At 59.0% G+C, this 12,230-nt stretch overlaps 1 protein-coding gene across 2 annotated transcripts in view; it reads left to right on the top strand.

The window, feature by feature from the left end:
- RAB11FIP5 (RAB11 family interacting protein 5) overlaps positions 1-11,978 on the top strand; it is a 36,685-nt gene extending 24,707 nt beyond the window's left edge. Inside the window, exons 4-6 of one of the 2 annotated variants that reach the window (XM_026483039.4) lie at positions 4,247-5,929; positions 9,273-9,462; positions 9,737-11,978. In XM_026483039.4, coding sequence (XP_026338824.2) covers positions 4,247-5,929; positions 9,273-9,462; positions 9,737-9,940 — 2,077 coding nt within the window. In that variant the 3' untranslated portion in view covers positions 9,941-11,978. The remainder of the gene's footprint in view (positions 1-4,246; positions 5,930-9,272; positions 9,463-9,736) is intronic. The other variant, XM_026483048.4, reaches the window with a different exon arrangement.
- The last annotated feature ends 252 nt before the right edge of the window (positions 11,979-12,230 follow it).

Raw genomic sequence — 12,230 nt, 5'->3', positions numbered from 1 at the left:
ACTGGAAAGGGCAGCGGCGCCCTCTAGTGCTCCCATGTGGCAGGAGAGGCCTGAAGCAATATGTGGTCGGTGCACGGTATCCAGACGAAAAAAGCTGCTGCTTTTGGAGAAGCCAGTGGCTGGAAGAGAAGGAACGGGGATATGAAGGGCTGAAAAGATGGTTCTCATTTTTGTCCTGACCTGGCCCTCGTCCGCTGGGCCCCATGGCCGTGTGTGTGCCTGGGTGGGGGAGGGGCGGCGGTCGTTGAGACTGATGTCTGGGCCCTGGGACACCAGCCCCGCTGTGAGCCATGCGTCCTGAGCTGCAGCTCAAGCTCCTCGCTGTGTGTTTGAGGAGTGTCATGACCAAGCGTGTTAAACCCACCAGAGCCAAACAGGGTTGTCTTTGTGTCTGTCCCTCTCTGACCGTTTTGGAGCATAAGCTCCCTGTGGGCAGGCTACCAGAGCTCACCTGTCCTGTCCTCTTCACACTAACCACAGAACCCTGGGTACAGTAGGGGATCACGTGTGGGATGCAAATATTTTTTAATTAGGGTAATTGTGGTACAACATGGGGGCAAGTGTATTGTGGTGGCCTTTGGTGGTCTCTGCATCTCTCCTGGCCCCTCACCAGAAGTAGGACGTCAAGGTCCCGATGAGCCTGGAGTGCATGGTGGCTGCCAAAAGCTCAGAGTCTCAGTGGCATTCCCCATGGGGTAAATGAGGGACATGACATGTCCAGTGACCTCGATCCATCCTGCTTGTGCCTGTTTTCCTGCTATAGTTAATATTGCCCTTTTACCATATTAAAGATGTCCTGGTTTGGAAATTATGTAGTGTCCCTACTTAGAGCTTCCTGGGCCCCTCTTTGTCACCTCATTGTGCCCCGATGATGGAGGAGGATATGTCCAGTCTCCTGGACACATTTCCTGGACATCAGACCCATCTCAGGCGGGCAGCAGGAGCTCCTGCCTTCGGAGGGATGGCTGAAGGGCGTGTTGGCTGGGGGCGTGTGCCTCGAAGGCTGGCTTTGGCCTCTTGGGGGACTGCCTGATGGTGAGCTTTTGCAGATCCACATGCCTCCTCTGGGACCAGTGCGTGGAAATGACAAGGACACACAGCTCATCTCAGCCTAAGGAAGAGCTGCCCCCCCGGTGGAACCTGGCCTCCAGCTACAGAGGTGGCCTGGTGATGCAGTCAGTTTAAGCAGAGGGGGCTGTCAGAGAGAAGGGGTGATCCTGTATTAAGGGCCAGGTTCCACCAGTTGTCCTTAGGTTCCTGCAGGCCCTGAAGTTTTATTCCCTCAGGTTGCGGGGGCAGAGACATTTGGACTTCTCATTTCTTCCCCCACTTTGTTCCTAAAAGAGAAGACAAGTCCATATATGTTGAAGTCCCCTCTGCATGGTGGGGGGATGGCACTGTTCTAGGCCGGCACAGTGGGCCCTGTCCTCAGAGCATAACCTGCAGAGGTAACCGTGTATGGGAATGGGTCTCTGATCCGTGCCAGATGGAGTGGTAGGGAGGGGACATTTTAAAGTGAGAATCTTCAAGTGTGCACCTGGTGTGGAGCCAGGGCAAGGGAGGGTATGGGGGGAAGGGGGAAGGGGGCGTTACTGGGTAGGGGGGATGGACGGGATGCTCTCAGAGGTGCCGCTGGCTTTTGAGAGTCTGCTGGGCCTGGCACCTGGAGTCTCTTCCTCTAGGGAGGGCCCTTCGCTGGTTCCATACCAACGGGTTTGTGTGTACCTCTGGGGAGCGAGTGGGGGGGAGGGTGCTAGCCTTGCCTGGGGTTCCCAGCCTACTTCCCTGCTGCTCTCCTGCCCTGCAGTCCTGACTGCCAGCCAGATTGTTGTCAGACCACAAGGGTGAGTGGGGCCAGGCCAAGGCTAAGGGGGGAGGGGGGAGTGTGCAGAGCTAAGCCCGGTGCTATTTAATGTTGATGGAGCTCTCTTCCTTCAGACCCTTCTGGTCACTTGTCACAAAGGGGACTGGAGAGAGAGGTGGCTCCGAGTAGCCCTGTTCCTGGGGGCTGAGCCCTGTTCCTGGGGCCTGGTTGGGCTGTGTCCGGTATAAGTGCTCCATTGGAAGGGGCAGTCTGGGGACAGGGCCTTCACCCACGTGGTGGTGGTCCATTGCTCTCCTTGGTCCCCGAGGTAGACATGTATGCCTGGGTCTGCCTGCGGCCAACTTGGAGTAAAGGGGGAAGGGACACTTTGGGGGTAGAGACTCTAGGCCCAGGATTTGCCCTCTTTTGGTATCTTCACCATGTCAGGACCACAGAGGCAGAGCAGTGCTGGGAAGCCTGGCGGGGTGGGAGTCAATAGGACTCTCTTACCTTCCTCCCCACCCCCCCACACCAATCTCTAGGTGGTAGTAAGAGGCTGAGAAGTCACCCTTGGTTGGGGAGTTATTACAGGGCTAAAGAGTCAGGAGAGTCTCTGGAAGCTGGATTCTTAAGAGAAACCCAGGGTTTGGGACCCGGCTGCGCCCTGCCTGTGAGGCTGGGATCACAAACTATCTTAGGAAGCCCACTTTTGCTGCTGGTTGAACCGGACTCCTTCCCATTGCCTGCGCACGGCCACCCCCCGGGTTTGTAGACAAGCCGGCCCAGCCTCTGCCCAGCTCTGTGTACGGCCTGCTCTGTCTGGGCGCCGGTTCCCGGAAGAATCCTGGTGAGCTCCAGACTTCCTGACCTCCTTCCATAGGTGCCCCTCTGACCCCAGCCTGCATTCCTCACAGGCTGGCTGGCAAAGCCTGGCTTCTGCCACCCCTGGGCTTGTCCCCAGTGTTTCCCCGGGAGAAGCAGGAGCTTAGGTGGAGAAGATGGAGGCATGCAGGAGTCCCCAGGATGTTCACCTGGGCAGGGATCAAGGAATGGGGCTCTTGGGCCTTAGAGTGGGGACTGGAAGATGGGAAGCAGGCAGTGGGCAAGGCCACCCAGGTCTGGGCCTGACAGGAGGGCTCAGCCACAAGGCAGCTGCCAACCACTGTCAGAGTGCTAAAACTGCGGCATGGGGGTCCCCCTTTTTACCTGCACTGTCCTCCTGGTTTTCTGTCTCCTGGGGTTGTCCTGGGGAAGCCAAGAGCTGTACTTTCAGAGTCTGCTCCTGCCCACAAGTCAGCCGTGCGCCACAGGCGAGGTGCAAGTGCAGGGAATGCTCCCTCGCGGAGAGGACCCCGGAGGGGACACCTGAAGGCCAGCGAGGGTTCTCTGGTGTCTGTGGGAGTGTGGGTCCACTGCCATGGAATGGTGTTCCCAGGGGAGCCAGCGGTCTGTCTGCATGGGGGACCCCAGGAAGTCCCTGGTGACATCCAGAGTCGCTGCTGCTGCCACATTCCAGCCTTCGTCTCTTGAGCAGGGCTGCTGGCCCGTGGGTGCCCTTGGGGAGGGGCAGCCTCAGGTGCATGCCTGACAGCAGATAGCCTTAGCAGTGTCTTGCTGTCCATCTGGGCAAGTGGTGGTACCCCTCTAAGAAACGAGACAGGCGGGTTCTTTTTGATTGACACCTTGTCATATCTGATGTCATTACCTCTTGTTTCTGCAAGGGGTCAGGAGAACCCATTTGTTGCAGCGTCAGAATCCCAGGGGCCCTGCTGTGTTCCTAGGCCTGGCCTTTCTCTGGCCTCTTCATCCCCTCCAAGCAGCTAGTATTTCTTTTCCTCTCTCAGTCCTGAAAGGGATATAGGAGGCTTTCGGATTGGTTCTATGGGCGTAAGTCAGCTGTTGAGTAGAATCTGGGATCCCGCCTGTACATGGGATTAAGTGAGCTCTGTCCAGCATCTTCCTTCTTGGGCAGCCCCTAATAATATTACATGTGGGGGTCTTCCCTTTGTCCCCTGGCCCACAGGCCTGAACCTGGCCTGTGTGGGTGTGGCAGGTGGGGGGCAGGCCAGTGATGTTCAGCAGGGCCGTTTCCGGTCTTGGCATTAACCAGGAGGCTCACGGTTTTGTCTCCCTCCACAGCCTGGACGTGTCTCCTCAGGTAGAACCTGACCCAGCTGCTCTTCCTCACCACCTCCCCTGCTCCCCCTGCGCTCCGGCCCTCCCCGCTCCTGCTCCCACCGCTGCTCCCATGCTAAGCACTAACCATTTTGCAGCCGCCCCCCCCGCTGCTGCTGCCGCCTCCGCCGCCCCTGAAGCCGCCCCATCTGGATTCTTGGGTCTCACCAACCCGTTCCTCACCTCCATGCAGAGCAACCCTTTCTTCGAGGAACTCATAGCCGACATAGCACTAAACTCTCCTTCACCTGCTCCCTCTCTCCCCAGTGCCTCCAGGGCCAGCCCCACCCCCCTGGCCTCCCCTGGGAAAGCCCCGCCTGAGTGGGACGACACCTTCAACGTCTTTGCTGCCAGCAGGCTGCGTCCAGAGGCCAGGAGCAAGATCCTGGCCCCTGCAGGAGGAGTGGGGCTGGAGGTGCCTGGGCTGCAAGAGCAAGGCCGCGGGGCCATGACAGTGAAGGCAGCCGAGCCCCGGGGGGACCCTGGGGGAGGAGGAAGAGGTGGGAGCGGCGTGTGGCCGGAGCCCAGGGTTCCTCTGGACTTGGGACTGGACCGCCAGAGCACCAGTGTGGCTGACGCGGGGCCCCTGGGGCCGATAGGGGCCGGCCTGCCCTCTGCGTCAGCCCAGCTGCACCCGAGAGCCTCGGATTCTGAAGCGGACAGGGAGCCGCCAGCCCCAGGAGGGGAAGCAGGGCAGAGTCCAGCAGACAGCGCGACGTCTCTCTTTAGCTCCCCTGAAGTGATCAGTGTGTGGGAAAGGCTGCCTGGCCCAGAGGACGCCCCTGAGGGCCAGGAGGCGGCCTCCCAAGGCGAAGGCCAGCTTTTGCACCAGCTCAATACAGTCGATGATCCATGGCCTTGGGATGTGGTGACCATTTCTCCTGCAGCTGAGACACCCTCACCAGTCCTGCGGGGAGAGTCTGATGAGCTGCGTCCTCCCCAGATGCAGCCAGAGTCACCAGAGCCTGTGAGCCACAGGGGGAGTGAGGGGCCTCCCCGCCTGGAGCAGGAGTCGGAGCCGGAGCCAGAGCTGGAGCCCAGACCTGAGCCGGTGTGGGACCAGGGGCCACAGCCCAGCAGGCCACCTCCCAAGCCACCACGCCTCTTCACACCCTCAGGTTCCCAGGAGAAGGAGGAGGAGGAGGCAGCCGCGGCGGCGGGGGGGCTGAGAAGCGGGGGGCCAGAGACAGGAGGAGAAGACGACCTTCCAAGTCCACTGGTTGTTGCTGGTCCACAGGAGGCCAAGGAGGAGGGCGAGACACCTGGGTCAGAGTCTGACAGCCATTCTTCCGGAACCCTGCTGGGTGGGCCAGGTCTGGAAGATGTAGTGGAGGGTGCCAGCCCTCCTGTGTCTGGGCCCTCCTTATCCCCGCCCACCAGCTGCCCTGAGGGTCCTACCCCCATACCCTGTTACTCAAAGAGCTTGCCTCCTCAGAGTCAGCAGATCTGGGGGGCTCCAGAGAAAGGAGAAAGCCCTGAGGGCCCTGAGGCCCAGAGCCAGGGGCCAGTAGGAGAGGGGCTTGGGCCCCTGCCAGATAGCTCCCAACACACTGACCTCTGGGCCTCAGAGGAGGATGCCGTGAGCCCCTTCTTGTCTCAGGGGAGCCAAGACCCCCCCAGTCTCCCGTCCACATCCCCTCCAGGGTCCAGGGAATCTTCCATCCTCTCTGGTCCGGAAGAGCTGCCCACCCCCCCAGAGCCTGCTTTCCCACCACCCCCTCTCCCGCCCTGGGCCAGCCACCGCCACGGGGGGCCCAGCCCTCCATGCTCTCCTCTGCCTGGAGCTCAGCCCCTGACTTCTTCCTCCCCAACCCCTGGGGAGCCAGCCTCCTCCCCTGGGGGCTCCCCCGCCCCACTCGGGGAGGACCACGCTGCAACCACCCCAGCCTCCCCGCTTGTGCTTCTGCCCTTGGAGACACGACCGGCTGAGGAGCCACAGTCCAGTGCCAGGTGAGCTGTCACCCTGAGGAGGACGTGGGAGGAGGGGGCAAAGCAGCCCAGGGGCTGAGGTGTTCCCATTCCAGCCTCGGCCCTTCCAGGGGCAGATGAAGGGCTCCTTCGCTCTGAGGCAGGAGAGGGGGGCTTTGAAGAAAGGAGCCCTTCTGTGGTACCGGCTCTGAAACCGTCTCGTCTTTGGGTCCTTGGACAAGCAGAGTGCCCCACAAACCAGGGGTTTGAGGTGCAGGGAGTGAGGAATGGAGTGGGCAGAGCCAGTGTGGGCTGGCAGGAGAAGGGGGTGGAGTGCTCAGGCACGCAGCTGCAAGGGGCACTGGGTGCCAGGGGCAGTGATGCTTGTCAGAGGGGGGCCGCAGGGGAGCGGGCTGCGGAAGGCAGAGAGCCAGAGGAGGGACCAGTACTGAGGTCTGTGGGAGAGAAAGCCTAAGAGCTGTTTAGAGGACAAAAAGAAAAATGAAATGCCCATGCCCCCGCCCCCAGAAGAAAGGGTCTGTAGCTCCATCAGGCGCCTCATTGGTTTGCATCTGTGCCTTTTTAGGGGGTGGTCCCGATGTGCTTAGAACTGTGCTGGGTGGCCTCTGGATGCCTGTGGGATTGCAGTCACCGTGGTATTGGTCTGTTTGGGAAGAATGATGAGGCTGTGACCTCACCGGGTTGACTGGTGAGGGGTGACCAGAGCTGAGGTCAGGAGACACAGGTCACTTGGGGTTGATGGGGGTGGTGAAGTCCAGAAGGACACTAGTACTCTGGGAGCCCTGAGTGAAGAAGTGGGGGGCTGCTTTTTCTGCTGAGCAGAGCAGGGTGGGGGTCCTGGACCGGAGCCTCCACCCGCCGGCTCATGCGTGTAGTTGTCCAAATTCACTGCACACCCTGTGTGTCAGACACCAGGTAGAGATGAAGGACGCTGTCCGCCGGTATGCCTGGACGGTTCCCAGTCCAGTGAGGAAGATAGAAGTGCACCGTGAAGAGCTGGCCCAGGGGGCCCATGCTGATACGTGAGAAGTGGGAGGGAAGGAGTCTGGGCTGTCCTCGGCTGCTCTGCCAGTGGTAGGTGGTGAAGCCGTTCCCAGAGGTGAGGGAGAGGAGGTGGTTACAGCTTCCTCGCTGTGATGACAGTGTCCTTAGCTGGCCCTGCTGTGTGCCAGCCTCACTTCTGATTACACTCACTACCTTTGGGAAGTGAGTATAAAGGGAAGCTTTATTCCCTTCAGAGTTGCCTTTGTGTCTGAATTCAGTATGTCCGTTACATCCTAAAGTAGATGGGCCAAGTACAGCTCTCCCCATTTCTCAGAGGAGGAGATGGGGGCCTGGAAAGCTGTGGGGTCCGGGGTCCCTCTGATGTATGAGGGCAGTCAGATTGAGAGCCCAGGACCCGTTCAGAGTTGGTTTATGCCACCCAGCTATCCCTCCCCTCCGCAGGCACAGTCCATGGGTCGCATTAGAGCAGCTTTTGAGCTCGCATCCCTAATGCAAACTCCTAGGTGAGAGGAGATGCATTGTTTGCCCTGTTGTCTGCCCCTTGCCTGGCCTCTCTGCCACTCTTCCCAGGTTGTGAGACTGAATCCACCGCCCTACCCTGAGTAACAGAGCTGGCTTCTCTGGGTCTGGGCTCTCCCTCCTCTGATGGAGTTCAGGGCCTTGGGCTAAACCATTTTGGTTCCTACTTCTGAATGGTCCCTATCCTCTGTAAAGTAAGCATAGATTTGAAGAGGTCCCTTGGGGAAAGGTTAATTGATTCGGGGGCCTGATGCTTGCAGTTTGCATACCTGTCACAGGTCCAAGGTGCTGAGGGATCCCAGAGCAGGGTCACTATAGTCAGCCTAGGAGAATCAGGAAAGTTTCCTAGAGAAGTGGCCTTGCACGGCTTTGAAACACGAGTCGGAGTTAGGCCAGCAGGTGAAGGGCCAGTGTTCTGCAGAGGGACAGCTTTTGTGACAGCCCGAAGGTGAGAAAGCGCATGTTTCCGGCTTTCCTGCAGGGTGTGGAGGAGTAGAGAGGCCCAGGAGGAAAGGGCAGGGCCCGATTCTGTTGGAGACTGTGTTTTCTTAGGGAGCCGGTAAAGGCTGCTTACACATTGGAGAGGCGGAGATCACCATCCCGTAGCAGAGCAGAGGGGTGGTTGGAGGTGGGCAAGCCTGCCTCCGAGGAGCTGAGTGAGCAGTTGTCGCTGAAGGCAGTTGAGCCGGCAGTGCCGGCTTGGAGAGAAGGGGGTGGTGCGAGGGAAGGCGAGAGGCAGCAGGGTTTGATGTTTGTTAGCCCTGGAGCTGCGGCACGGGAATCGGGGTTCCCAGGTGTCTGGCTGGAGCCCTGCACTGCTGGGAGGGACACAGGAGAGGACAGGTGTGGAGGCAAGTGTGATGCGTCCAAGCTGGACCCGGAGTGGAGCGAGCCAGCCTCCGACTGTATGTGGGCCTAGAGCTCAGGGCTGAGGTCTGGGTTGGAGATGGACATTGGGGGTGGTGGGAGCTGAGGCAGGGAAGGGAGGGATCCAAGGGCAGCCTAGCAGCTAAGACTGAGAAGAGACCGTCAGAGGTCAGAAAACCAGATGGAGGTCTTGGGAGGAAGTGAGGGAGAGCAGGCCAAAGGAGGGAGTGGCCCGGGAGTCAACTCCACAGAGAGGTCAGGGAGTTGAGAGCTGAGGGATAGGTGGACTCAGCAGGAGCACTTGTGATGGGCTGGCCGGGCCCGTTCTGAGGGGTTGAGGAATCAATGAAAGGTAAGAACTTCTGGAGACAGAATGCAGTCTGCATGTGCTGGTGGGACTGGGTGAGGAGGAGGGCAGCTGGGGCATGACTGAGGGCGGGTAGCTGGGTGGGCTTCTCAGGCCTGTGTCCTTGCTGCTGGGAAGCAGCCAGTTTAGAGACAACAACAAAGCGTCCCAGTTTGCCCAGGTCTTTCCTGGTTTTAGCACGGAGAGCCCCACAGCCTGGGAGTGCCCAGGCCTGGGAGATGGGGATGCTGGGAGGGTCGGTCAGTCCCTTAGAGAAAGGGTGCAGTATGGAAGAGAGAGGGAAGCTGGAGGGGTGGCCCTGGTAGAGACTGGCTGTAGGTGCAGAGAAGGTAGTGGGCCGGCCTCTGCTGTTCCTGTGAAGGGGCAGCCTTCTAAGGGAGTAAGATGGCGAGGGGACAGGCGGTGGGGCAAGGAGTGGGGAGAGCAGTGAGGGAGGAGGAGGGAAGGCATGCTGAGGAGTGCTGGTCGCAGCTGCCCCGAGGCCTTGGCTGTGCAGAGGCAGCCACCACCAAGTGCTGGTTTCTGTCCAGCAGACAAGGTGGCCCCATGTGTTTGTCGTGCTGCACCCCCCCCCCCCCGTAACGCGTCTCCTCTCTGTCTCCGCAGTCCCCACCCTGTGAAGCCCCTCAGCGCTGGCCCGGCGGAGGGCAGCCCAGACAGGAAGCAGTCCCGCTCCAGCCTGAGCACAGCTCTGAGCAGTGGGCTGGAGAAGCTCAAGACAGTCACAGCTGGCAGCGTTCAGCCTGTGGCTCCAGCTCCCCAGGTTGGCCAGACTGTGGACACCAAGAGGCTGAAGGTGAGGCCTGGCAGGATGCCAGAGGGCGTCAGACCAGACACGTGGTGCTGTGGAGAGAGGTCAGGTGCCCCGAGGTCAGGAGCAGGGTGCTGGGCAGGGTGGAGCAAGGAGCAGGCCCGGTCCCCCACGCCAGGGCCCTGAAGCCAGTTAGGCTGTCACTTGCATTGGAGACAGAGGCCACTCCAGGGGCCTGTAGGGGTGAAACCTGGGTGTTGGTGGGCAGATGGGCAGGTAGGCCTGAGGCTGCCCTGCTCACTTGCATTCCCGGCCTCAGGACTCAGGTGTTCTGGACCAGTCGGCCAAGTACTACCACCTGACCCACGACGAGCTCATCGGCCTGCTCTTGCAGAGGGAGCGGGAGCTGAGCCAGCGGGACGAGCACGTGCAGGAGCTGGAGAGCTACATTGACCGGCTGCTGGTGCGGATCATGGAGACCTCACCCACACTGCTGCAGATCCCCCCTGACCCCCCCAAGTAGCCTTCCTCACCCCTGTCCCTAGGAGGGTCGGCGTGGGCCCACTGCCCAAACCGGGCCTGCGCTGCCCTCCCTCCTGCTGAACTCACTCTCACCTGGGCAGGCTGCCGTCTGTCCTCCGTTGTCACTCCTTGCTCCCCCTCCCTCCTGCGTCCATGGGGGTTGCTAGAACAGGGGCCCTTGGGACTCCCACTGGAGGCATCAGGTTCCATGTACAACTTGTGTGTCTTTGGGAGCCCTGGGTCTCTCCCACCTGCCTATTTTCATATCCCTTAGTTTTGGGGGCTCCAGGGTATTGGAACAAAGAATTCAGCCCTCAAGTCAGAGCAGGGGTGAGCTGCAATGTGATGTGGTATCTGGGACATACTGTATTACCCCACAACGGTCAGTCATTTCATCCAAGGCTAAGCCCTTGTCCCCCTCATCTGTCTCCAGCCGCTGAGGGCTCCTAGCATTCCTGCGGCTGTGGCAGGAACCAAGCTGCCCGTTCTGCAGTTATGGGTAACTGGAGCCTCGAGTCTGTTCCCTTGAGAGCAAGGAGCCTGTATGGTCTGGTCTCGTCTCTGCCGTGTCCTGATCTTGTGTGTTTCTGGCAGTTTGCAGAGTGAGGGCCGTGTGGACGGAGGGAGATGTGTGTTCTCCAGGCGCACCCGCCCCCCTCCTCCGATCTTCCACTGAGCGTCACTCATGTGAATGTGCGCAGAGCTGGGGCAGGGGTGAGGGGAGCACCTCCTCGTGCACCTCCAAGCTGCGGGCCCCTCCACAGGCCTCAGGGCTTTGAGCTGCTTATGTTTGGGGATCAAGCCTCCATCTTTGTTTTTGTTGCCTGTCCAGATGCCAAAACTCTGTGCTGCTGCGGGGTTTGAACTTTTGGAAACCAATTAAAATGTGCCTTTTGTGGGTGGGGTCAAAAGCCTCTGGATGTAGACCTCTCCCTCTGTTTGCTGTCCCCCTCCCTCCCTGTTGAGCACACGGGGCCAGATCTGTCAGGCCCTGGAAATGGGAAAGGAGGATGGGTCAGCCTTGCTGTGCCCTGTGCCCCTTCCCTAGAGTTAATTTCAGTTAAGGGTCTGGCAAAGCTGCCACTGCTCTTTTAACTTTCCTGCCTCCTCCTCCTCCTTCCCCAGTTGAGAAAGTTCCTGGGATAACAACTACATTCTGGAAGTGGGAGGTCTCATTCTGCCTGTACTTAGGAAAAAGCCTTTGTTGCCCTCCTGTCACCCACTAGCGGCTCTCTCAGCCTGTCCCTTCTGCCCCATGGCCTTGCCTGGCTTGGCTGCAGTGCACTTTGAAATGAAGTGTCTGTCCTTTGGCCCAGCCCCTGGTTTGCTTGCAGAAAACATGGCAGGGTTCCCATGGCATCTGCAGGGAACCTTTAGTGACTTGTGGTACCCTGCTTTAGCAAAGGTTTTGAGGTGAGGAGGTGCTGAAGGAGGATACTTTTGGCCCAGCAAGGAGGTGAGAGCTCCTCTGGGACCTCCTCTTCTTCCTGAGAGGGCCTGTGGGATCTCTCCGAAAGCCTTGGAAGGAGATGTGCTCCACGGGTGATGTCTTCTGCCAGGATGAAGCAGAGGAGCCCCACACATGAGGTGAAAGCCCCTGTAATGTTATCTACCCTAAGGATCACTCATCAAAGCTGAGGATAGTGTCCACAGGTGTCCAGGTCTTGGGTCATGTTTTTGGGGGCTCATTGGGGGTTGGGTAGGTATCTCTTCTGGGGGAAGGGGAGCACTCTCCTACTACATATTCTTCCGGGCTCTACCTATTACCAGCCCTGACCCTGATCTTCCGCTCGTCCTTGACTGTGGGTCTCCAGAATGCCCAGGGCGAGGATGTCTTCAGAAGAGTTTTGAGTTGAAGCCCAAGGTTCTCGTTGGATGTTTCTGCTCCTGGCCACAACTTGGAGAGTTGCAGGTGGGGTGGGCAGAGAGCAGGCACAGTTCTGCTTTGCTGTTGGTCTTCCTAGTTGTAACTCCTGTTTATAAAGAGCTTGTTCTTCATGTTTTGAGCACTTTATGAAGAATAAAAAGTTCATATACTGCAGGTGGCTCTATGGTGTTCCTGGGGGAGAAGGCAGGTGATGGGGTTTTGGGGTGTCACTGCCTCTGTCCTAACACCAGGGGCAGCGGCACAGCATTGCTCAGTGGCCTGGACTCAGTCTTTTCTTTGCCAGTAGACACACATTCATTGAGTACTGTGAGAGCATACAGAGGGTATGAGACCTGATTCTTATTCTGAGATCGCTTAGTCTAGGTGGGAAAGGTACAAATCCAAGATACAAATGATTCTTTGT

Source organism: Ursus arctos, unplaced genomic scaffold (assembly GCF_023065955.2).
Source record: "Ursus arctos isolate Adak ecotype North America unplaced genomic scaffold, UrsArc2.0 scaffold_8, whole genome shotgun sequence".
NCBI classification, from domain to species: domain Eukaryota; kingdom Metazoa; phylum Chordata; class Mammalia; order Carnivora; family Ursidae; genus Ursus; species Ursus arctos.
The sequence above is the reverse complement of the archived record's forward strand: the minus strand, read 5'-3'. Positions and strand labels throughout refer to the sequence as shown.